Below are 27,580 nucleotides of genomic sequence, written 5' to 3'. Positions count from 1 at the left end.
GGCAAATGGGATAACTGATGAAGACGATTGGATGAGGCAATTTTCGGCAAACCCTACGGGGTGTGGCGATTGATTGGTTTTTGGATATGGATCCACAAAAGCTGAATACCTGGGATAACATTAAAAAGGAGTTTTTGGCGGAATTTAAACTCTTGCGGGATGATAATGAAATCGTAGTAGAGATTTTCAATACCAAACAGGGGAAGCACGAAACTGTTCGCGTCTATGCCAGGAGATTAAAAGACTTAATAAACAACATGGAAAGCAAGCCGGCGGACGGATTGCAGAAGAGATGGTTCGTGGACGGCCTACGCTCGAAATTGCGAAGGAAAATGAAAATTGTGCCACCGTCGTCATATGTGGACGTGTATAACAGAGCACTGGACCTTGAAAGTGAGCAAAAGACAAAGAAGAAGAAAACTAGCTCTTCTGATTCTGATGACGACGAGCCTGCTGGAGATGATAGTAGTGACAACGAAGGCAGCAGCAAGGTGGTTTGTGCCCTATAGAAGGATATGGTCCGCATGATGAAGGAATTTAAAAACATGCAGAAGGAGCCAAAAAACAGTGAGCTGTGGTGCACGGAGTGCAAGACCGACGGTCATACTAAAGGATCCTGTCCAACAAACCAATTCTGTGACATTTGTCAGATCATTGGCCATTCGACAAAAGAGTGCCCCTTTAACATGAAGACAAGAGGATCTCCGTAGGTGTTTCTCACACAGGAGGCTTCCCCGTCGGTCAGTAGCGGAAATACGAATATCGCAGGTGTCACATCCGGAGGGTACAGGAATAATAATAGAGGGCAAAATAATAACAATGCGAACAATAACAATAATAATGGGAGCCGAAGTCGAACCCAGTATGATGTAAACAGACGGCCGATTGTTCAATGCCGAGCATGTAATTTGTGGGGTTATTTTGTGCAGGATTGTACAGCGGCAAACACACCGAAATTATTATGTAGATGGTGTCGACCCGACGATCACGAAGATTCCAAGTGTCCAAAGTCTGGAGTAAACTTGATCACTGTCGGCATAGATGTAGAGTAGGTTTTGGCAATTACACGAAGGCAAGTGGAGGAAAAAAGTAAATTGGGGGAAATGCAGGCGAAAATTGGAAAGGCATTGTCGACAGGGACATCTCAGTTGAAGGACATCACCGGCACCTTGGCAAAGAACTTCGTAGAACAAAACATTGTACGACAGATCTTACAAACGGAGATACCGGTCAAGATAAGTGACCTCCTTCTCACAATGCCCTAGTTACAGACGGCCATTCTGAATCATACACCGTTTCCGAAAGCAACGGAGGACACAGGATGGGACAGTAGGGAAGTGATGAGAACAGATCCAATGCTGCTGGCACTCACATCCGGACGGCACTCGGCGGTTGTCGAGATGGGGATTTTGGGAAATGTTTTGATAGACACAATTGTCGATGGAGGGTCCGGCGTGAATGTGTTGCCGGAGGATACTTGGAAGAAGTTGGGAAAGCCGACATTGTGGCCACCTGCATTTCAGTTGTTCGCGGCAGACCAACATGGAATCAAACCGTTGGGAATCTTGAAAGCGCAATCGGTAACAATTGATATGCAACCATTTTTATTGGATTTTTTGGTCATTCCATTAAAAAGAAAAGGATATGATGCTATTCTGGGACAGGATTGGTTGGTGCAAGCAAAAGTAAAACATTATTGGAAACGAAATACCCTATCAATGGAGCACGGAGGCAAAAGATTCACAATTGACCTGCATACACAAATGGTCAGTGAGGAGGCAGCATCGTCAGATTTAGAAAGTGACGGCGAAAGTGACGACGAAGCAAAGAGGTGAATGGAACCAGACGAAGGAGTATTGAGACTTGACGGAGGAACGAATGATGACGACTTAGACTCGGTGAATGGCTTGTTCCATTGGCAGATAGAAGGCTACGAACTATTTCCGTGTTACAATATGTTAACGGTCGACGAACGTGAAAAAAGACAGGAAAATGAATGTTCGGAGGAATGCAGGGAAGCGGAAGAAGGAAAAGCTGCCATGGCTGAAGCTGAGGGGAAGAACATACAGTCTGAACATAGAAAAACGAAAGATCCCACTGTCCGGTACATGGTGAATGGACTGTGCGGAAAGAAAAGGTTACACTGTAGCATAAAATTAGTGGAAGGGCATTGACAGCAAGGAAATAATCCAGTTGCGCGACGACCGCAGGCATAGTGGGCGATGGAGGTGGCATAGAACAGACGTAAGGCATACAATGGTCGGAATGAAATCAAAGTGGAAAAGATTAAGGCCAGATGGGTTGGACCATATTAGATTCGAAAGGTCGGCGACAATGCAGCGATCAGATTATCAACTTTGGATGGGCAGAAGCCACCTTCGGCAGTCAACGGATCCAAATTCAAAATATATGGTGCCAAGAAGACTCTGTCATTGTCGCAAAAGGGGACTCCCTCGTCGTTGCCGAATGGTGATGGTCAGAGGCAAATTTGAGGTGCTTTGTATATTTTTTGACAAAAAAAATAAAATAATAATAATAAGAATGAAAAAAAAAAAAAAAGAAGAAAAAATTAAAAAAAAAAAAGAAAAAAAGGAGAGGGCTGTCCGCGGGCTCTCCCCATGGACTGTGCTCTGCGGGCAGGATGTCCCGCGGACACCTGTCCTGCGATCATTGTCCCCGCGGACTGTGCTCCGCAGGCAGGATGTCCCGCATGCATTGTCCCGCGGACTCCTGCGTGTCTTTTCTGTGGATCTTCTTTTTTCTCGTTCTTGCGGACTCTCTCTTCTCCGCGTGGTTCTAATTCTCTTCCACGGGCTTATTTCATTCCGCACATGGTGCTCGCGGGTTGCTTTCCGTGGCTGTCTGTCCTACCCGCGGATGAAGAGGTGCAGGCAGAGTTTTTGGTGCGGCATACGCGGTTCACGTCACAGCTTCCCAGGGTATATTCAAACAGAGTGTGCAAGTTTATGATTTGAATTTGGGATCTGGAGCAGTCTGGAGAGCATGTGGCCCAAGAGGGGATGCTCGACATCTTTTTCTTGTATTTCAGCCATTAATGGCGTCTATGCATTTTACAGAGGAGCAGCTTGGAGTTACGATTCGAAAGGGCATGAGTGGAAACAAATGACGAATCTCCTGGATGGGATTGATTGTGTTAGAGGAGTTGCGGTTTGGCGAGATGGGATATTTGTTACGGGGTCGTCGTGGTGTTGGGCCGGCGGAGTCCATATTTTCGCGGAGCAGTTGACCATTTCCGTGGGAGTTCTGATTTTTGGGTTGGGATTTGCTAGTTTCGTGGGTTGTGATACCTGAGGTGGCGTTCTTTTCTTCCGCCGTGGAGGTTTTCATTTACTAAAAAAAAAAAAAAAAAAACGACGACGGATTCAAACAGCTCAGAATGAGTAGCAGATGATGTCAAAGGGAAAAGGAAGTATCAGGGGTTGCCAGAAAGAGTGCAAAATCGACAGAAAATGACAGAAATGGTGTATTCCGTGCATTTCTGTGTGGGTTGCGAAGTGTTAATTTGGTCTTGGCGGCACCCGGGGTGTTGCCCCCTGGACCCCCAGTCGTGGCGGATGTCAGTCATGGGAGTCTGACTAGTGGAGAAGAGTTGAAGTTGCTGCAGGCATGGACTTTCTGTATACCAGAGGCACTGGGAGTAGGTGTTGGCCAGGAGGCTGTCTTGGTGGATGCATAGAGAGCTCGGGAGGAGCTAATCATCCAGTTGGAGGCAGTGCAGCGACACTTGGCTTAGGGTACCGTGGAATTGAAAACAGAGAAAGCAGCACAGGTGGCTATCAAGGTCAGCTTAAGGAGACAGTATTGTGTTAGCAGAGGCTCCAGATGTAACGGGATGAATGTGGAAGTGATGTGACAGAAGTAGATTTTGCTTGTTGTAGTCACTTTGTTAATGTATTTTGTTTGTTAATTTGTTTAAGATATTTTGTTAGTCGTCAGGAGACGACTGTTTTTTTTGGGGGGGATGTTGTCAGCCGATTGGATGGTTTCGGCGGTGTTTCTGTAGCCAACGGATTGACTGTCGTCGGTGTTTTGTATCTTGTAGCCGATGGGTAAATAGTTTGTAGCGGATGTAATGTGGTGGCCGACGGACTCCTTCGGGAAGGTTCGACAGTAGTATTTATATCCCGTCTGGGATCATTGTAAATCAATCATCTACTATTGTGAATATTATTCTACTATTATATTCCATTGTCTGTATGCATTCATTTACTTTACCTGTACGGTAAACATAGTTGTTGGTAGCAGGAATTATGGGATGATACCCCCATGGATTCAACAACCTCGATGTCATTCAAAAACTAATGGTCTTGGGTTTCCATTCTTTCATTGCAAGAGCTTCAACATTTGTGGTTTGGCACTCGGGCTCGAACAGGGAGTACTTTGGTGTCTGGTTGCATTTGTAATTGGCAATATTGTGGGAGCAGCATCTGCTATAGTAAGGTGAAGTTGGGTGATAGACACTATTTCTCAATAAAATACTACGCCGACTGGAGTTGGTAGCAGACTGGGCGAGGGTGATCACGGGTTGGTTTGTATCACTTCTTCTCCACATTTGGCTTGTGGAGACAGTGTGAGCTAAGTAATATAGCTCCTCCCAGCGTTGAGAGGAAACGAGAGAGTTCATGGATGCAATCCTATAACAGGTCAGTATATTGTGTTGCTTTCCCTCCATTCCTAAATTTTCCAGCTCTCCATAGGGAGTGGATTGCGACTCTGTAATAAAGTTTATTGAATATAATTGCATTAAGTGTTTTGGTGTGGTTCACATTATTTTGGTGCTTTTCTTCTTGACTATTACGGTGAAACAAGAGGTATTAAGACAAAAAAATTCAGGTAGCCATCACACTTAAGAACTAGTCAAACTTGAAAACAGCCAGGTCACTACAAATGAATGCACTATAGTAACCTCGTGTGTTGCTTGTGGATAAGTTTGCACAATGCAAAATTCACATTTCAACCTTCCAACTTAATAGAACTTAAACGATTTCTAACACTCTTTTTGTAACATATATGGTAGATGAAAAGTAAAAGATTAGCTCTGTACTTCTCAACTTGACTATTCAAGGTGAACTTAGTGTAGACCCACCTTCAACCATTGACCTATTTACCTTTTGGTAGCCGACACAACTTCCAAGTTTGATGCTTCATTGGTGAACCATAATAATCATGTTTTGATTCTTCCAAGGCAAAATTCTCTTGGCATTTTTATGTCTTCAAATCATGCAAATCAGGGTCATCAAAGCATGGTTGGCAAATTCACTTTAATTGTATATAATCTAAAATATCTACCTCAGGTGATGTATCTTGAAGGGGTTGCATAGCCCACTTGAGCAGTTTGCAGCCATTTCTAGAGGCTTTTGGCCTCTCTCATGTGGTCTGTTCCTTTTCATCAACTTGATCAACAATTGCACTTTGATTTCACTCTTCATGTCTATTCCTTAAATTCAATAACAAAAGGAACATTGAGTGCAATAACACACATTAGGAGCAGGTTGATTAGGAATTGTAGTGCTTTTATCACATAATCCACTTTTCCCTTTATCAAATACATCTTTGTGAGTGTCTTTTTCTATGTTGGATCCCAGAGTCTCTAGGAGTTTTTTGGGTGCGATAATTGACAAAGACACTCGTAATTGTGTACATTTAGTTTTTTCATGCTTTTATTGGTAGTAGATGCATAAACAACACATCCAAAGACTTTGAGGCGAGACAAGGAAGGCCTCCTAAGTTCCTACCACTCCATTTCTCCTTTGGACTCACCTACTTCATAGCCTTTATTGGCATTTTTTTAGCTTCCAATATACTACCACCTATATCCATTAGTGTATGATTCTTCCTCTTAGCAACTCTGTTTTTTTTGGAGCGAGGAATTATTAATTCTTTAATTGAGGAATAATTAAATTTTTCCATAAAGCCATGTTGCTCAAGAGGATATTTTTCAACCCCTTATTTACATATTCTATACCATTTTCTATCCTCAGCATCTTGATTCTCTTACTAGATGTTGATGTTAGTTTTTTACCACTACATAACATATAGCGATTGAATACTTGATATAGAATATCAAACACTCAATCCCTCTCTTGAAAAGTTAATACTCATGAAGACATGAGAAAAACTCCAATGTTCCTTACTTAGTTATATTAATTTGATATGTTGGTTAATCACTTAGCCAGCCTTACGTTGTTCATTCAAAGGTTGTCGAACTCTCGTTGTAATGGTGATGATGTCTAGCTTGGCAATGTATACAAGCGCCAAATGATGTTGATGGCGATGATGGACGGTGCGTGTTCAAATGACTTATGCCTTGCTAACTTTCTTCTTCAAAACTACAACTACTAAACTACTTGCTGCTCTACTCCTACTCCTATGAATGGAAAGATTAGCAAATGGACGGGGATTGAATCTGATGAAAGCTTACCAGCGGCTCTACCTCCATAGATGCAATGATTCAAGGGAAAAGACTAGATTACCATGCAAGGCTTCCTAACCAGCCGCTAGGATGCTAGTGGCCTAGTTTATAGATCCTTATCAAACATCCACTAATATCACCATACAATTTCAATGGAATTTAACTCGAACTATTGGAAGTAGAAAGCATGCAATAACACCAAATGTCCTTAATCACCATGCAAGTCACAACAATGATAAAGACAAACACTTTTGGTATTATCTTAAGCAACAATTTTCTACTCTTACTCTTACTTAACTACTTTCTTGAAATAAAATCTACTTTAACAACTTCAATGGAATTTAACTCGAACTATTGGAAGTAGAAAGCATGCAATAACACCAAATGTCCTTAATCACCATGCAAGTCACAACAATGATAAAGACAAACAATTTTGGTATTATCTTAAGCAACAATTTTCTTCAACCCTTTACGAATGAGAGAAAATGGCCTTATATGGAGGCCAAAATTACAACCAGCAGTAGAGATTAAGAGGCAAAATCAACGATCCAGATTGGATCCTAGAAATCCTAATTAAGGTTGCCACCCCATCGGCCAATGAGAAGGCACCACCTCATCAATGGACCAATGAAAAGAAAACTAAAGTGGCAAGCAATGAGAAGGCACCAAAATGGTAGCCAATCAGAATCATACACCTATCCTACCCAAGAAGAAGGAGAAATTGCCACTTGGGCTTACATCAAATGATCTTCTAATATAATTCTACCCTTTTCTTTCTCTTCTTAGCCAAAGTGATGAACTTGGCTAGCCTGTCGTTGATTTCCTTCATGGGAGGGCAAAGCGTGTGCTTCATCTTGAGCTCAGCTGAATTCATCATGTTGCTTGTTGCTTGCAGTGTCTTCTCGTGATCCTTGTCATATTTACTAGTGATTGTCACATTATCTCCATGTTGGTTTTCCGAGAGAGTAGAGTACTCGGTATTGTTGTTGTAACCGCTTGATTCCGAATCAGAGCTCACCTCCACCGCCGCCCCTTGTGCACTTGTATTATCCTCTTGGCCTCTAGCCTCAATTATACTCTCCCTTGACGGTGCTACATTTTGTTTCTTTGCTGGAGGCTCCTGATGTTCTTTACTTTTCTTAGCCTCCAAATTTCTCTTCTTGGTCTTAATTACTCTTTGTTGCTGGCTACTGCCTTCACCTTTTTGTCTGATTGACTTCGCTGGACTTTCCTCTGGTTTTATCTTCTCATAAATAAGGCATACGTTTTGACTTTGTAATTACCTTAACTTCTCATTGTACCACGACTCGGTGTGTAGATCTACTGTCCTTGTAACTGCCTACAAGGAAGGATCCTGATGATCATCCCAATCTATTGGACTCAACTTTGTTCCATCCAGTGTATCATAATTTCCTCTTAACACATTTTCATCATCTTCCAGTTGATTGGGAATATCAAGGCCTCTCCATCTGATTGCTCTCATCATGCCCATTGACAATCTTGATAAAGCTAGCTTTCTCACATGAAAGTCATCCTGTGTATTGGCCCAAAAATCTTCTATAGTAGGAATATGTTTGAGTGTATTTCTGTGAGACGCCTTGATAAGATCATTAGGATCGAATCCTTGTCTTGCTCTATACCATCTTAGATGATACCATTCTAATTCTTTCTCCGCAGCTGCAAAGGCGACAGGATTGGGGCAAGTATCATTGCCTATTCCAAATAAGAAGGTAATCCCTATCTCACCTTTAAGTTTCATCATTTTGTCATAATGCTCAAGTTGCATAGCCAACTCCATCAAAACTACCTTGTCAGGTGGATACCTTGGAAGTCTCTTGGGACAAACTGTATCTTTGGTGTTGTGCAAATGAAGTTGTGGATAACACTCATGCACCAAACATTGCCTTAGCTCATTGCCAATGACTCCTAAGGCCTTAAGTCTAGGATTTTCATATAGTCTCTCAATTAGATAGAAAAGATAGGATCCCATATAGAATTGTTTTTTATTTTGCACTGTCCTAAGTTGCAACTCTAAATTTTCACTTATAATCCTAGCCCAATCAAATCTTCTCTTTCCATTTTCAATTTCATCAATAAAGTAGTACATCTAGTTCTTGAATTGCATACCTTGAGCTACGCCCATGATCCGGCTGAGAAGCACAATAAGATCGCCATATTCTGATTTGAAATCTGACTTGGTGAGCTTTGATGACTTGGTAACTCCCTTCTTGCCTTCGTGCCACCAATTCTGCTTTAGATGAATGCAGTAAGCCTCCTGATTATCCTTAAATAATTTAGCCACCTGATCCATCATTACCACTGTCATGCTTTTATATTGGGGAATATTAAATACTTCTTTGACCACTTGTCTACCGATGTTGGCTAACACCTCTTCCCTTCATAAAAAATGAGGGATTTAGCAACAATATCAAACTAGGGTGCACATTCCATTACCAATTCTGGAAAAGGAAAGGTAGGAGGGAAAGCCTCCGCATGTATAATTCTGCCATCTAATTTGGATACCAAACTCAGTGAGAAGATGTTGAAGCCAAATGGCCTTAGTGGCGGCATTTACAACCCCTCGATACTCAGCCTCAGTAGAAGATAGAGCAATAGCAGACTGCTTTTTGCTCGACCAACAAACAGGAGTTGACCCAAGTGAGAAGCTATACCCTGAAGTAGACTTGCGATCCTCAGAATCACCTGCCCAATCTGAATCTGTGTAGCCCACCAAATCAAGCTCAATACCTGTTGCATAGTGAATCCCACAACTATGAGAACCCTGAATGTAGTGAAGGATCCACTTGGCTGCTTTCCAGTGCAACTCATGGGGCTCTTGCATGAATCGAGAGACCATGCCTATAGCATAGGAGATGTCAGGTCTCGTATGAGTCAGAGAAATGAGACTCCCAACAAGTTGGCTGTACAAAGTGCCATCAACAAGTGGAGAAGAACATTGAGCCTCAAGTTTGACTCCAGAAAGGAAGGGAGTCGGAGCAGGCTTACAGTCAACCATATGAAACCTCGAGAGTAAATCTAGAGCATACTTGGATTGTGTGATGGTGATCCCAGAAGGAGACTGAAGGATCTCAATCCCGAGAAAGTAATGCAACAAGCCCAAGTTAGTCATCAAAAAACTGTCCTGAAGGGCCACTTTGACAGCCTTAATGGTGGGTGAAGAACTTCCTGTGATCAGCAAGTCATCAATATACAAAACCAAAAATAGAAGTGAATCACCCTGTTGCAAAATGTAGACATTAGGATCAGAATGGCACCGAGTGAACCCAACTGATAGAAGGAAGGAGTCCATCTTGGCATACCAGGCCCGAGGAGCCTGTTTGAGGCCATAGAGAGACTTCTGAAGATGGCACACAAGTGAAGAATCCTGACATTAGGATCTACATGGAGCCTGTGGCTGCTCCATGTAGATCTCCTCATGAAGGTCACCATGAAGAAAAGCACTGTTCACATCCATCTGATGTACTTCCCAACGATTAGCTGCAGCAATGGCAAGAACAATTCGAATGGAATTCATTTGCGCAACTGGCGCAAAAGTCTCAAAGTAGTCAATCCCAGGAACCTGGGAGAATCCTTTGGCAATCAAGCGAGCCTTGTGTTTGTCAACTGACCCATCTGCTGCAAATTTTATCCGAAAGATCCACTTACATCGAACAAGTTTTCTTCCTTTAGGAAGAGGGACAAGATCCCAAGTGTGGTTCCTCATCAAGGAACTATACTCTTCCTGCATAGCTGTATCCTACTCAGGAATACCAGAAGCCTCATGAAAGGACTGTGGATCTGAGGCAGTAGCAATGAAGACATGTGGAGCATCCTGGAATTGTGAACGAGTTCGCCTGGTGTCTGATGGATCCCCAACACAATCACCTGCAGACTGCAAGGTCTGTCTAGCCCAAAGTGGATAGGAAGATGGAGAATCTGGAGAGGAATCATTAACCTCTGAATGATGACTAGGAGAGGAAGGAGGTGAGTTCTCTGAATCACTTTCTGCATCAGAAGTAGAGGTAGAAGACTATTCAGGTGAATCTGAATCATCAAAAGATCTGTCATGTATTCCAAGTGACTCTAATGTCAAGGTAGAAGGAGTTGGAGAAGTGATAGAAAGTGAGCTTGAAGATCCCTCCTCAAACTGAACAATCCTCTCAATGAATAACTCATGTGTAGTAGGGTGGAGGAACTGATAACCCTTCACACCATTAGGATAACCTACAAATATGCAAGGTTTGCTTTGCAGATCCAAGGCCTTACGTTTCTCTTTAGGAATGTGGGCCCATGCAGGGGAGCCAAAAACTTGAAAGTGCTTAACTGATGGTTTCCGACTGCTCCAAGCTTCAAAAGGAGTAACTCCCTTCAAGGCTCGGTGAGGAACACGGTTCTGGATATAACAAGCACAATTAATGGCTTCTACCCAATATTGTGGTGCAAGAGATCTAGAGTGAATCATACAGTTTGCCATTTCCTTCAATGATCTATTCTTCCATTCTGCAACACCATTTTGCTGAGGATTGTATGGAACTGAATGTTGTAAATCAATCCCCTCTGAAGTGCAAAATCTTTCAAACTGATGGTTGACATACTCACCACCATTGTCTGTGCGCAAAACCTTGATGGCTTTCCCAGATTGCTTTTCTACAAAATTGTTGAAGTCTTGAAAATGATCAAATACCTCTGACTTCTGTTTGAGAAAGTACACCCATGTATATCGAGAAAGGTCATCAATGAATGTGAGGACATATCGGGCCTTGCTGAAAGAAGGATGTTGAAGTGGACCAGCCAAATCACTGTGAACTAACTCTAGTATCTGTGAAGCTCTCCATGCCTTACTTTTGTCAAACTTTTCCTTAGGATGCTTACCGAGAATGCAACCTTGGCAAACACCTCCTGAGAATTGAATCGAAGGCAACCCTGTGACCATGTTCTGCTGGTTGAGCTGATGCAAATAGCGGAAGTTAAAATGGCCAAACCGCTCATGCCATAATTTTGAAATGACCCTTACTATAAAGGCAACTAAAACCTCAATACTGAACTGTGACAATCCGTCAAACACTTGGCATGCAATGAAGTATAGCAACAAATTCACAAGGTATGCAATACAATTAACAATAACAGTACCAATAACAATATTCAGGAAATCTGATTACAAAATGTTATTAAGGACTTAATTCTGAGAGTACAATGGACTATTGCTACAATATTCTTTAACTAGAAACAGTGATTGATTTGACTGATTTAAAGCATTACAAGAACTGAATATTTGCAATTTCTACTATCCAAATCAAATACAAGAACCTGGAGATTTGCTGCCACTGTTTGTTGCCAAAGTCTAATATACTGATGACAATTCTGCACCCCGAATTTTTACCTCTATTTCCTGCCGTACAGCTTCCTATTACAGGCCGTACAGTACAGACCCTGTACTGAAATTCATGCAAATTAATGGCTGCTGAAAATCCCCCAAACAGGGACACCTAGGGTTGTTAAATAAGCTCTTAAAAGCATTGAATGAATCTCTGAATAATTTGTGAGATATGAACAATTTTTTGTCTCAAACCCTAGTACGGCATTGCTATGTACGACCCTGTTATAAAATAATTTGCTAGGTATTGGATGTCGAAATTGGTATGATCTGAAACGCCTAGGGTAAATATATAACCCCTCCAAAGCATAAATTCAAACTCCCAAGCAATATGAAGTTATGAGTAAAAATGTGAGTCCAGGCCTTGGTACGGACTGATCAGAAAATTGCACCGAATGACCTCCGAATTTTGCCAAACTGATTCTGCACTGTGATGAAGAATTCCAAGCCCTTTTGCAAACAGTTTCAAATCCTCAAAATCAATTCTCAGAATAATCCACCATGAAATGGCTGAATACCATCTCCAATGAGCAACCCTTCAGAAGATATGCAAATCGAAGGGAGTTTTTGTTCCCAAAGATCTAATAAAAATTTGCAGACCAAAGGACGACAAATTGCTCCAATAGGAATTAGAAGTTGAATCCACAAAATTGCTTGTCCAAATGGGTGCCTCCAGCCCTCAATTTATTAAATTTTCTAAGAAGTCACTAGAAATTTCTAGAAACATCTTTTATAAAACCTTATTATAATGCACTTTATTATAAAATAACTTTATAAAATAAAAGTGCCATCTCAACTCAAAATTAGAACATGTAGGCCCAACTCCACTGGACGTAGGCTCAACTATGCCTCTCTAAGAGCAATATACAACCAACTGATCAACAAGATGACTCTCCCTCCAAAATCATTTGCCTATGAGAGTCAATGATAGGCAAATCTACTATGGAAATCATGTCGCTAAAAAAGGGACATGAAAAATTTACTCACATCATTAGAGTGAGTGAGCAAAACAGATGAAGGAGGATCAGGAACAAAGTGAGAAAACAGATAGAGTCGTGACTGATGATCTGCTTTCCCAACTGCAACTACAAAATCACTATGCAACTCACGTATCTCCACTGAATCAGGAGTGAACTCAACCCGCTTGCCTAAACTTGTGTGAGTGATTTGGTATATTGATAGGAGATTAGTTGATAATGAGGGTAGACAAAGAACATCATGGAATGTGCCATCCCCCACATCAACAGACCCTCTTCCACACACCTCAATAGGAGTGTCATCACCCATCAAAATAAAATGCATAGTACATGGCTCCAAGGATGCAAGTTCTTCCTTAGATGAAGCCATGTGGTGCGAAGCACCCGACTCAAGAACCCAAGTGGATGGTGAGGAAGCAACTGCAACAAGAGCCTTGCCCTTTCCTTTCCCCTTGTTGTTTTCTTTTACCTTGTTAGACTCTTCATTAGAACTTTGTTTGATAGACTCAGGAACACTAATATTATTCTTCTCAAGAATGTATGTCAAGTGATCAAGGTCTTTTACAATAGGCACATTTAACCTTTTCTTTCTTAGGCTTATCGCCCTTAGAGGATGAGGTATCAATAGTTGCTTTTGAAGCAATTGGTATTTGATCCTTCTTTTCCTCACTATTATTTTGTTTCTCATCCTTACTATTATTGTTACTACTTTGTCCTTTTTGTTCTTTTGTGCCTTGGTTGGTTGCTAAGGCATGTGACTTAGAGGACTTAAGAGTGCCCATTTGGATTAGCTTGTCCTGTTCTCGAGTGGGATTGATAGCAAAATCATCTAGAGATGGCATGGTGAATTGAGTACCAAGTGCACGCTTAGTAGCATAGAAGGTAGAGACAAACACAGAATATTCTGAACCTAGCTTAGAGAGAATACTAAGAATCAGTTGTTCATCTTTCTTTTCAATTCCATTGTTTTAACTGTAGCCTTAGTGATTTCAATTTGGTGAAGAAATCTTGGATTGTGTTGAAATTGCCTGGACTTAAACTAATTAATTCATTTTCCAACATATGACCTCTCATTGAATCTTGTGTGCCAAATAGTGTTTCTAGCTTTGTCCATACTTCATTTGGTGTATCGAAAGACTCAATGTGAAATAGCAAGTCAGGAGAAACAAACAAACACAATGTTCCCTATGCCTCATCACATTTGTTAAACCACTTAGGCTTATCTTCATCTTTATTAGGTTCAGTTTCAAGTCCCATAGTTATCCTATTTAATCTTGCTTTCCTTAAGTGAATTGTCATGCGTGATTTCCACTCAAAGTAATTGTATGGAGTTAGGATGGGCATATTTGTTTGATCCATGATGAAGAAATGCTAAAAAAAAGAGAACCCAACCACAACAATGCCTCCCCTTTTTACTCAATCAAAGAACCCCCCCCTCCCCAAAAAAGAAATATGATTTGACACTTTATTTTAGTGCGTTTACAACTACCACTAGAAAGAAATACTTAGTGGTCTTGATTTCAATGCATTACAAACCCTCATGAAGAGCATATGTTGAAAGTGAAACTTAGGCACAATAATCAAGGAAACAAATAGCACCACTGTGATCTACTCGAAAAATCATGCACTTTCAAAAAAAGAATCACCTCGATACGAGGTCGTATGAGAAAGTTATGATCCTCCGAAGTTTCCAAAACGAGAACTGTGCACAATTACAGCCAAGAATCTTCAATTTCTGAAAAATTTATATATGAAAATCAAAAAACAACTCCACTAGTGGATAGAGCACAAAAAATAAGCCAAGGTCATAACAAAAATCGTCAAAATCAGAGTCCGTATGAGCAAGAACGAGACATTTGAAAACTGCGTTCAAATTTGCAACTGCCAACGGAGAGGGGTACGGCTGTAGCTTTCCACACTTGATCTTGCAAAATATATAGATTTCATGCAAAATCTAAAAGATACCCAGATGGTTTTTCGGGGCTGCGAACAAAACTCAAAAAGCTTTTTTCTTGCTGATATACAGAAGATGTTGCTGTAGTGTAAATTAGACGCCTTTAACAGTAAAAAATGGCTCCAAAAATCAAGAAACGACCCCAGCAACCAAAATATGACATGCAAATGTTGGATCAGCTTCCTAAGTCCATCAATGGCATGCTGGAACCTGCAATACTGATTGAAAACTTCAAATATGCAAGTTAGTTGTCAGATTTGAGATTGAAACCCTAGAGAAAAACCGTTTTTGTCAAAACTTTTCTGATTCTCAAGATCATCCAAAGATGCAAGAGAAGAGCATACTTCGTTTTTCAAAAAACTACAATAAAATTTATTAGCCCCCCCCCCCCCGAATCTCTCAAATAAGGAAACTAAAATCTACTCTTGCACATAGAAAAGCTCTGATACCATGTTAAAATCTGAAAAGATTGATAACCCAAAAAACTAGTGCAAAGAATAAATATCTAAACTATGAATGCAAATGATACAAAATCAAAATAGCAACACAGAGTTAGTCTCCAAGAGAGTAATGCAAATGCTAGAAGCAAAATAGCATTAAGAGGATGCAAAAACAAGAGATGCAAGCCAGGTAGCATGCTTATATAGGCTAGGAAGAGGGAGGAGGTGGTAACACCAATCAATGAGGAGCAACTATCCATCGGACTAAAGATAGCAAAGTATTTTTCCAAGATAGCTAATGGATGCTCACATGTAGGAAGGTGACACCTCACAACCATTCACCTAATAAGACATGCTTTATTAACCTAAGAGAGATTATTAAAAGTGTAAGAAAAACTTAGCAAAATAGGAAAAATAAAAAACTACACTAACACATCCCTCCTGGCTCGAAGGCGTCCAAGGTGTAAAAATTTCAAATCAAAAACCTCTGGACAACTCCAAATTTGCCAAGGCAACTAAAAAAAATGGGGTCCCCAAATTTTTTGGAGCGATGGTGTGAAAACCTCACAACACCAGATTGGTTCGACACTTCTACTTTGAACTACCTTGAGGTAGAGCATGTGATAAAGTAAACCGAAATCTTTGTACTAAAGTCATTGACCAAGATAAAATTTTACTTTGAACCACTATGAGAATATATTTGTTGTGCACATCATAAAATCACTGTGCACCATCTCCAGTCTCTTCAATGCTTTTCACGTAGCATTTTCAGTAAGGGGTTCCTTGTAAGGCTTAGCAAACACACACTCATGGATACTAAGCTGTCAGTTCTAGTACAACATCAAGTACAAATATGGTCATTACAGTACAGTTGGGCACACACAGAACAGAACTGAGAGTGATAGCAATCACCTCCTTCCCTATTGTCTCTCAACATAGCAAAGCAAGAGACTTTGGGCAGATTAGAGTGTGATTTAGAGTGAAGTGACCCTGTAGGAGGAACTATGGATTGTATAATCTTCTCGACTGGAAATATCTACTGTTTGGTGGAGGATCTTTGATCACTGCATAACCATTCAGACATCCTTGATGATTGCTGAATCCATTGAGGAGCCATAATTGGAGCTGGAAGGCACCCCTTTAAGGCAAATAACAGCTGATCAAATCCACCAATGGGGAGAAGTCACCTGTCTACAGGTCACACTATGAAAATGGGTGTTTGGTGTTGATAAGATGCTAAAGAACCGGAAGTTGAATATATTCTACAGATGTTATTTTTTCAAGCTGTATGGTTTGAGTTGTGATTTTGCAGTTATATTTTTCCTGGTGTTATTGATCCTAAGAAATTCATTGCTTAAAACTGGCAAAAATATTAGTGTAAAAATATTCTGCTTGCTGTTTAGATTTGCACATTTTGAGTTAGAATATTTCAAAAGGAATATTCATTGGCTTACATTCATGCATATTAAATTTGGGTAGAATGGTCTCAACATACTCTGTGTCAACCAAAACTTTCTATTGCCTCTATCCTTTAATATTCACTGGCTTGTGGTAATGCTTATTAAATTTGTATAGAATAATTTCAACATACTTATTCTGTGTGAACCAAAGCTTTCTATTACCTCTATTCTTGTTGATTTCCATTCCAAATATAAACTTGGTTGTCCCCAAATCCTTATCTCAAAAACACCCAAAGGTTGAGCTTTAAGCTTACTAACCACTCCTTTTGTGTTAGAGTAAAGCAATGTATCATTCACATACAAGGCAATGATTAGTACACGATCAATACATTTAACATATATACAAAGATCTTCTTGTCTGATGAAGCCCAATTTCATCACAGATGAATCAAACTTTTTAACCTGCTGACATATGTTTCTTTCCTTTTACTTCAAAGCCCTTTGGCTGTTGCATGATATTTTCTCTTCACGATCCTTATGTAAGAATGCAGTGTTGACATCCGCTTTCTCTACCTAAAATCATATGCTGCTGAAATGGATAAGAGAAACTCAATAAAAACTCACTCTCTTTGGGAGTAACCCTTGGCCGCTTGTTTGACCTTGTGCCTCTCCAGTGAATTTTCTTCTCTAAATTTCTTTTGTAATCCATTTGCAATCAATGATCTTCCTTTCCTTGGGCCAATGATCAAGATCTCAGGTGTCGCTTGAATCTAGAGCCATCATCTTCTCTTTCATTGCTTCCTTCCAAGACACAATTTCCTTTGAAAGAATAGCTTCCATGTAGGACCTTGGTTCATCGTCTAGGCAAAGCAGATATACAATGGAAATTTGGTGGGCTACACCTGTTAATTGGATTCTGTTGCCTTGAGGATATTCTCAAGGTTGAAGTATTGGATTTTGCTTCTTGTTCTTCAACATCTTCTGATTCCGGTTTTTGTTGCTATGCCTCTTCTACTTGTTGAGAATTCCCACTCAAATCCTCACTTTCCTCTCCATCCTCATCGTCACGTTCTCATTCTAGATTCTAGAACATGTGCATCTGATACCTGCTTCAATTCAAAGTGCATTCTTTTGTGTTATGTTCTTCTTTGGCTGTTTAGGTATAGGAATAGTGCTGAACTCTCTTCTTTAATATTCTCACCATATCCGATGAAATTGCATTTATGTGCTTTTGGATTCTACTTAGATCATGTTTCCTTTGGCACATGAACATAAGCCTCACAAATCAAATATCTTTACATGCAAAACAGATGGCTTTTTACCTGTCCATGGCCATAAAGATTTTATCAAGTGCCGAGCAAGGAAATCTATTAACCAAGTAAAAAGCAGTCCCAAAAACATCTGTCCAACTGTGCACCACTTAGCATACTTTTGGATCTTTCATCATTATATTTCAAATCTTTAGCAATGGACCTAGGTAGCTTTCCATGAGTTATACATGCAAGTGGCTAATTCCATGTCTGACTTGGGCCATAACATCATCTTAGTTCAAATTTACTATAATGCATTGGTTCATGACTGTATTTAGTTGGTTAATACATCTTAATGAAAGTATTTCCTGAAAAGCAATTAGACATGGGCAAATTCCTTGTAGGGTTATACTAAGGCAATATTACAAATTCATTTCTATGGCTTACACTGGATCTTACTGTATCCATTACTCTGGTTTGACTTTTTCTTGCCTTTTTAGGTTGTGCAGTAACAATTCTGACGGACAAAACAATCTCACGAGTGCATGCGGAGATCATAGTTGAGGCAGCTTCTCCTTATAATGACCTTCAGGGTTTGACAGATATTCCTCCCCCTGAAATTTGCCTAAAAGATGTTTCAAAGTTCGGCACATTTGTTAACAAGGAAGTTGGTTCAAAACCAGTTTTTTCCTTACCAAACAAGGAGACAGTTTTAAAAAATGGAGACTTGATCACATTTGGAACGACAAATACAATATTTAGGTGAGCAATTGCCCTGTAGTTTCTACTGTTAAAATTTTGTCATTACTATGGATTTCCTTTCATACTTCAACCAGTTGGTTGGATGGTCATTGGGAGATTTTTGGAAACTGTATGATAGAATTCTTTAGATTGGTTTTAATCAATGTCGAATAACTCTTGACAGGTTAAGCTTTATACCATTCTTATTCTGTATACCAGCTATAGAAGATTTGGACCTGATACATAACACTGTCTCATCAATAGGTTGGTAGTTCTCATCATACATCATTGAAGGTGGCAGTTGTAAACTTGACTGTTTGTTATATTAAACTACCCATTCTTATTTGATTCAGGTGCAACGAATCTGTACATTTGCCTTGTTGTTTGCATGATATCTTTCTAAATATAATTATACAGGAAGAAGACCAAACAGATGATGGGATATGACCTTTCCTTGTTTAAATATTTTATGAATTTCTGTCTAGATCCTTACTATAGCTAATTGGATATGTGAATTACTGCAAATTGTGACTTTTGGGTACATGATTCTTTACCCCTATCATTGACCTCGTAGCACTATTTTGCACAATTTCAGGTGCATATTCAATACAGAAATGGAGGCCAAATTGTACTCATCTTATTGTTGAAGACTCTTCTCCTATAACAAATGATGTTGTGGATGCTGTTGTGGCCAAAAAACCTGTTGTTCTGTGCAACTGGATTCAAGTAAGTTTTCAATTTTAGTTTATATCTGATGCTGAAACAGTTTCATAACCAGAATAAGGTTTCTATGAAACTACCATATAATATCATCTGATTATTATGCTACAAAGAGAAAATTATTGAATAATTTGTGTATACATGCATCTGTACACCCCCCCACAATTAGTGGAATCTGGGATAGCACCTCAGTTGGAGTATATGGGGAGCCAGCAACCCCTCATGCTGGGGTTAGGGAGGAGGAGCCACATACTTTTTCTGGGGCCCTTGTAAGTGGCTTTCTGGGGGATGGTTTTATAGTTACATTGTACATTGTATTGTAATGCTGCTTAGTAAGTGCCTATATTGATGTTGTATGAGTTTGCAACACAAACACCTAAGGATCAAACAATAAACTGAAAATAGCTTCCACAGGCAAGGGTAGCAAGAAAAAATTGCTATTTTTCTTAAGTGAAATATATTACAATATTGCAAGATGAATTACAATGAAGAGATCAATTGCTTTTATAGAAAGTAATAGTCCTAAAAAATGCAAAAGCTAACTCAAACTAAATAACAAACTAGAGCTAGATATGCAAACTAGAAGTGCATGGTATACACAGTATGCAAATTGGAGTCCAGCTAAACTGAGCTAAACTAAATTTGGCTCAACAAAGTGAACTTCAGCTAGGCATGAATAGGAATATTAATGAGCATGTGCACAAATAATTAATGCAACATTTGCAAATATGCTAAGTTGATGACTCCATCATTGATCAAACCTTGTATGTAGTGCATATGTATCTCAATATGTTTGGTCCATTGTTGCTGTACTGGATCTCTGCAAAATTTCAGCGCACTCTGATTGTCATACCCAATGACAGTGGGACGATGAAAAAGGACACTGAACTCAGTGAGGAAGCTTTACAATTAAATAACTTGAATTGTAAAATTGATTGCACCTTTATTTTCAGCCTCTGAGATGATAAAGCAATGGAAAATTGCTTTTTGCTTGACCAACAAATGGGACCGAATCGCAAACTAAGAACATATCTTGAAGTGGACTTGTGATGAATGTTATCACCAGCCCAATCAAAATCAGTATAGCCAATGAGATCCAAAGTCAATCGCACTAAATAATGAATCCCATAACTGATGATTGATTGAATATAGTGAAGTACAGTGAAGTACACCCTTGGCAGAATTCCAATGTAGCTCATGGGGTTATTGCATGTATCTGAAAATGGTCCTCACTGTATACAAGAGATCTGGACAAGAGTGAGTGAGATAAAGAAGACACATATATATCTATGCCTTTTCAGTGAACTACAGTTTACCAAAGGGTAGAACCTTCTGGAGTGGTTGCAATCTTGTCATAGGCCATTAATTGTGAAAAGGTAGTACCCTTTCCTTCTTTGAAACAAAATGTTAATAATTACTTACAAGTCAAACAAAATCAACAATCATTCTTGATAATAAACCAGCACATCTCAGAAGGCATAGCTATAACATACCTCAAGAAATATTTTCTTAAAAATTCATCACTCAAGATTTATCAACTATAGTCTATTAAGGAATTTAACTACTAGGAAACTTATAGAATTTTATAATATTGCAACAGATCTTACAAGCATAGAGCAATTGTAAGAAATTTAATCTTAAAGCTTAGCAAAGTCTTCTTAAATTTAGATAGTCCTATGAATAATACCATATGTAAGATAAATCCAGTTACAAACTGTCGTCGGTAGAAATTGTGTATCAGCCGACGGGTCCCTTCGGAAAGGTTATTGTTATGTAACCGACGGGTCCCTTCGGGAAGGTTCTTGTTATGTAGCAACATGTTGTATGTGGCCGACGGACTCCTTCGAGAAGGTTCTTCGGAAAGTAAATATACACCCTTCGGGATTATTGTAAATCATCATTGAAGCATAATGTAATGTCTTTGGCATATGCAAATAAAATAAGAAGTTCTGCTATTCATATCTATTGTCTGTGCGTTGATTTCTTTACCCAATACAGTAAACATTTGGCGCTGTTGCTCGATGGACTTGGTACGCAGGTAGGCGAATATGAATTAAATGCCGAATCAATTAAACAAAGATAAGAATAAGTTGAAGGAAAAAGATGACATATGTGTTGTGCAGGAAAATTTAATTCTGGCTTAGTAGACAGAGCGCTGAAGGAGATTCCAGAAGATTGTCGACGGAAACAGGAGCGCGGAAGGATTATTGAAGGAGACTCGACAACGGCTTGATTTGGTGGAAGAAGCGAGGGAGTAGTTTCTGAACCTACATACACCGAGGGAAGAGAATCTAGACGGAAGGGGATTGACTCGCACGGCTCAGAGTGCCGAAGGAGCACGAGCGTGGAGTGACCTCTTCATTCGAGATATACTTCCGGAACGAACAACTTCGGTTGACAAAACCTCTTCTTCACCAAACAACATAGAAGTCGAAAACAGCACGGGAGTGCAGAATAGTGTGGGTGTTCAAAATAGCACGGGTGTTCCGAACAATGTAGGTACACAACAAAACCCCCAACATACAGTGATAATGGCATGTTCGAAAGAAAAGTTGCCTAAATTTGATGGCGATGAAGCAGTTGATCCCATTCGACATTGTAAAACATGTGAAACCATCTGGAGAGCGAATGGCATAACAGATGCGAACGAATGGGTCCGATAGTTTCTAGCCACCCTACAAGGTGTTGCGATTGATTGGTTTACTGACACAGATCCGTAAAAATTAAACACTTGGGATAACATTAAGGAGTTTTGTGCAGAATTTCAAATATTGCACGATGATAATGAGATCGTCAATGAGATATTCAATACCAAGCAGAAGAAGAATGAAACAGTACAGGTCTTCGCTAGGAAGTTGAAGGACTCAATCAGTAAAATGGAGAATAAGCCGACAGATGGGCTCCAGAAAAGATGGTTCATTGAAGGCCTTCACCTGAAGCTGTAGAAAAAGATGAAGATCTTGCCACCATCGACATATACTGAAGCATACAATCGGGCATTGAACCTCGAAAGTGAACAGAAGACAAAGCAGAAGAAGAAGACCAACTCATCCGATTCAGACGACGATGAGCCTTTAGGAGAAAATAGCAGCGACGATGAAGGCAGCAGCAAGAAAATCCGTTCTCTTCAGAAAGACATGCTTCGGATGATGAAAGAGTTCAAAAACATGAACAAGGAGACTAAGGGCAATGACCTATGGTGTACGGAGTGCAAGAAAGAAGGCCATACGAAGGGATCCTGCCCAAAGATCAATTTTGTGAGATTTGCTAGATTATGGGACACTCTGTAAAGGAATGCCCTTTCAATTTGAAAACAAGAACACCGCAGCAAGTGTTCCTGACATAGGAAGCATCCCCGTCAGGAGGGAACGGGAACACCAGTATAGAAGATGCCACATCGAGAGGATATAGAAACAATCAACGCGGTCAAAACAACAACAATAATGGCGGGAGGAGTCGAATCCAGTACGATGCCAATGGCCAGCCGATAGTTCAATGCCACGCATGCAATCTGTGGGGTCACTTCACCCCAAAGTGTACAATAGTGAACACATCGAAGTTGTTATGCAAATGGTGTGGACCTGGTGATCATGAAGATGCTAGGTGTCCGAAGTCGGGAGTAAACTTGATCACCGTCAGGACAGACGAAGAAAAGAGGTTCTGGCCATCATGCGGCAGCAAGTGAAAGTGTACCCTGACCCGGCGGAAGAAAAGAAGAGATTGGAGGAAGCACGGGCAAAGATCCAGAAAGCAACACAGGCAAAAATGGCACACCTGAAGGACACGCCTGTTACCTCCATACGGAAATATGTAGAACAGAAAATCGTACGGCAAATTTTGCAAATAGAGGGACTAGTCAAGATAAATGATTTGCTTCTTACAATGCCTCAGCTCCGATCCGCTCTCACGAATATTGCGCCAGCTCCGAAGATACCAGGAGAACAAGGTAAAGGGAAGGAAATTACTGCAGGTGGAGAAGACCAAATGTTACTGGCCCTTACATCCGGACGGCATCCCACAGTCATCGAGATGGGGATCCTCGGACATGTTTTCACAGACACAATAGTCGATGGAGGGTCCGACGTAAATGTTTTGCCTGAAGAGACCTGGAAGAAGCTTGGACAACCGACATTGTGGCCTCCTAAATTTTAGTTGTTGATAGCAGATCAACATGGTATTAAACCTCTGGGCATCCTCATGGCACAGCCGGTAACAATTGGCACTTAGCCGTTCCTGTTGGATTTCGTGGTGATTCCGTTGAAACGAAAAGGATACGATGCCATCTTGGGCCACGGATGGCTTATCGAAGCGAGAGCTCGACACGACTAGAAAAAGAACACCGTATCACTGGAAAATAAAGGCCGGTGATTTGTGATTGATCTGCACACTCAAATGGTCGGCGAAGAAGCCCTATTGTCGGATTCTGAAGGCAAAGGTGAAGGGGATGACAAAGGGAAGAAAAGAATGGAACCTGATGAAGAGGGTGTATTAAGATTGGAAGGAGGTTCGAGTGATGACGATCTAGATTCGTTGAACGGCCTTTTTCATTGGCAGATAGAGGATTATGAGCTATTTCCGAGTTGTAATATCTCAAGGGTCGATGAAGGTAAGAAAGAAGAAGGAAATGAATGTCCGACGGAACACAGAGAAGCCGAAGGAGGAAATAAATGTCCGAAGGTACACAGAGAAGCCAAAGAAGGAAATGAATGTCCGAAGCAACCCAGACAAGCCGAAGAAGGAAAGGTGGGTATGACTGAAGCTGAAGGAAAGAACATACAATACGAACCCAAAAGGAGGAAAGATTCCACTGTGCGACCGCATAGTAAGAAAGTATTATGTCAAACCACAGATATAGCAGAAAGGTGCCAGCAGCAAGGAAGACATATCATATAGTCTGCACAGGAAACAAAGCAGAAGGGTTTAATAAAAGTTGCAGTAGTACGAAGTGGACGTGTTATTGATAGCTGATGGAGTCCATGGTATCGAGCTTCAAAAACAAACTGGATGATATGGAAAACCAGATGGAGAGATCATGTATCCTAAATAAACTTGATGAGCGACAATTGCATGATAGACACTTGAAATTGAACAGGTTTCAACTTGGACAGTGGGTGTTGAAATACGTCGGAATGAGATCAAACTTGGGAAGTTTAGCGTCAAATGGGTAGGACCATACAAGATACGAGAAGTTGGTGATAATGGAGCGATGAAGTTATCGACACTAGACGAAAAGGAAGTGGCCGACGCAGTGAATCGGTCAAAGTTGAATGTCTACCATGGAAGAAGTAACGCACCCCCGTGGACGAACAACTGAGAACACTGTAAGTACTGTATATATGTAAATATTGTACATAACTGTTCCAAAAGTGATTTAAAAATTAAAAAAAAAAAGTGATGAAAAAGCTAATGTACAGATTTTGGAAACCAAGCACTGTACGGATTTCCAAGTAAGCAGTTTGAGTCAGGGTCATTGTACGGCTTTTCCAGCCCAAGCCACCGTACAGATTTTAAAGCCATCTAATGTCGGCTTCTTAAATGACCACCATTGTACAGATTCCTGGAGTCAGTCACCGTACGGATTTTGGAGGTTAAGTTACCGTACGACATTGTTAAAAAGCTTGCCGTACGGATTTCCTCATGTATATGTTATTTGTTGTACGAAATTTAGGAGTCTCAGTGTGGTTTTTTTAAAAACAACCATCGTATGGATTTTCCAACATGGTCACCGTACAGATTTTCTAAAGCAGCCAATGTACGGATTTCTATGGTAAAGTCACTACACAGATTTCAAGATTGTAACACAGGAAACAAGTCAGAGTACGGTGTACGGATTTTGAGAGTTCTCTTCAACATACGGATTTTGGTGAGTTCCCTTTAGCGTACAGAGATGAAGGAGAAATTCATATAGTTGGTCATACGGATTTTGAAGAAGACATTGAATCCCAATTTGCAATATGGCTTCCATTCTCAGCACTCGACATACGCCTTGGTGTACGGATTTTTCAGTGTAGTATTAGCATATTTTGGTGTAACATTTTTTGAAGGGATCTGTCGTACGGATTTTGCATATTGTGGTGCAGGGTTTTTGCATAATGTGGCGTATGGATCCTACAGGTTTGGGCATATGGCTTCTGCATGTTATTGCATTCAGATTTTGAATGGCATTCCAGGTTATTGCATAAGGAATTGGCGTAACATGGCAGAGGGTGGCAGGAGGTTTTCTAAAAAAAAATAGAAAAAGAAAAAAACGTCGACAAATCAAGCATGCTTAGAATGAGTAACGGAGGATACCAAAGGGAAGGGGAAGCATCAGCGATTGCCAGAAAGAGTGTAGAATCGGCAGAAAATGACAGAAATAGTGTGTTTCATGCAGTTTTGTGTGGGTTTCGAAGTGCTAATTTAGTCGTGAAATGTGACCCCTGGACCCCCAGTCGTTGCGGATATCAGTCGTGAAATGTGACCAGTTGAGAAGACTTGAAGCTGCTGCAGGCATGGAGTGTCTGTGTACCAAAGGCACTGGGAGTAAGTGTTGGTTGAGAGGCTGTCTTGGTGGATGCACAAAGAGCTCGGGAGGAGTGAGTCATCCAAAAGGCAGTACAGCGACACTTAGCTCAGTGGACCCAGTGTTGGAAGCAGAGAAAGTAGCACGCGTGGCTATCAAGGTCAGCTTGAGGAGACAGTATTGTGTTAGCAGAGGCTACAGATGTAATGGGATGAATGTGGAATTGATGTGATAGAAGCAGATTTTTTTGTAGTCACTCTGTTAATGTATTTTGTTTGTAATTGTCGTTCGAAGACGACTTTTTCTTTTGGGGGGGATGATGTCGTCAGTAGAAATTGTGTATCAGCCAACGGGTCCCTTCGGAAAGGTTATTGTTATGTAGCCGACGGGTCCCTTCGGGAAGGTTCTTGTTATGTAGCGACATGTATGTGGCCGACGGACTCCTTCGAGAAGGGTCTTCGGAAAGTAAATATACACCCTTCAGGATTATTGTAAATCATCATTGAAGCATAATGTATTGTCTTTGGCATATGTGAATAAAATAAGAAGTTCTGCTATTCATATCTATTGTCTGTGCGTTGATTTCTTTACCCAGTATGGTAAACACAAACAACAAATGCGCCAATAGACAATAAGTAGGCATCCATTTCTCTCACACCACTTGAGAACACTGGGACATCCATTTCTCTCATAAGCACTCGAGCACACTAGGGCATTCCCTTCACACAATCTCTTGGTATTTTAGCTAGTTGGCATTTTTTTTATTCCCCTTGGCATAAGAATCTGACATTCATTGCAATGGGCTTGGCCCATGACAACACCCGATGTTCAACACTTCCATGCAGTGTCTTTGTTACCACTCACTTGTTTTGAACTTGACAATGCTTGTTTTAACACAAAAAATAAATATCTGTAGAGTTTTGCAATTAAAACAGCTAGTTATAAAATAGAATTTAAGTAAATAGAAAAATGTTAAAAATTGATGGGCACTTAGAGAAATGAACAATATTTCCCCTAAAGGCAAGAGCCTACAACACAATGGTAAATTGTGAACCTCTTATCCGAGAGGTCTTGGGTTCGACTCTACAAAAGCTTAATAAATAATAATAATTAATCACACCACATAATAATAATGAATCTTGGCTTCGGCCTCTTACCAATCAAAAAAAAGAAAACCAATATTTCCCCTATATTTTCAAATTTTCTGGTTTTAGAATCCATATAAATAAGTAGATAGACAGATAGATATGTAGTGGTTTGAATATTTGAAGGTGCCTTGAAATATCCTTCCAATCCATTCCCTCCTATTTTTCTTCCATGGACTTTCGTGGGGAAAAATTGAAAATGAATTGAAATGCTGAAATTGCTTGGCTTTTGTATAGCTTTATGCCAAGGAATTTGACTGGAAAACTTATGAGTCTGTGTGAAAACTTGGCTGAGTCTTGGCAAGAATTTGCCAAGTACTCTCCTTGACTTGCCCTGACTTGGCTTACGGGTTCAAGTCAACTCAGTGTGGTGAGCTTGAAAACTCATGAGTTCCTGCAAGTTAGCTGACTATTTGGCAAGTTTTCAATCCATTTTTTTGTTTTTCTAATATAAATCAGGTGCACTTGTGTGTCTTTGGATATCTCATCTAGTATGCTTCTCAAGGCTAAAATTGAAATAGGATTTCCCTTACATGACTCAAGTTTAGGTGTTGAGGTTTTGAATTGCTGGGATTGTCCTTTGGAATCTTGGATATAATATATTTACACCAGCAACTAAAATGACTTAGAGAATATTTTGTCAT

At 40.2% G+C, this 27,580-nt stretch overlaps 1 protein-coding gene across 6 annotated transcripts in view; it reads left to right on the top strand.

Moving 5' to 3' along the window:
• The window catches only part of NBS1 (nijmegen breakage syndrome 1), a 280,347-nt gene that overhangs the window by 101,171 nt on the left and 151,596 nt on the right, over positions 1-27,580 (top strand). For all 6 annotated transcript variants that reach the window (XM_089789301.1, XM_089789303.1, XM_089789302.1 and 3 more), the window contains 3 exons: positions 18,329-18,590; positions 18,754-18,833; positions 19,165-19,295. In XM_089789301.1, coding sequence (XP_089645427.1) covers positions 18,329-18,590; positions 18,754-18,833; positions 19,165-19,295 — 473 coding nt within the window. The remainder of the gene's footprint in view (positions 1-18,328; positions 18,591-18,753; positions 18,834-19,164; positions 19,296-27,580) is intronic.

This window comes from Cupressus sempervirens, chromosome 6 (assembly GCF_028749045.1).
Source record: "Cupressus sempervirens isolate cs-2001-9-10 chromosome 6, ASM2874904v1, whole genome shotgun sequence".
Taxonomy (NCBI): Eukaryota; Viridiplantae; Streptophyta; class Pinopsida; order Cupressales; family Cupressaceae; genus Cupressus; species Cupressus sempervirens.
Note: the sequence above shows the minus strand (reverse complement) of the source record. Positions and strands in the feature narration are given on the sequence as shown.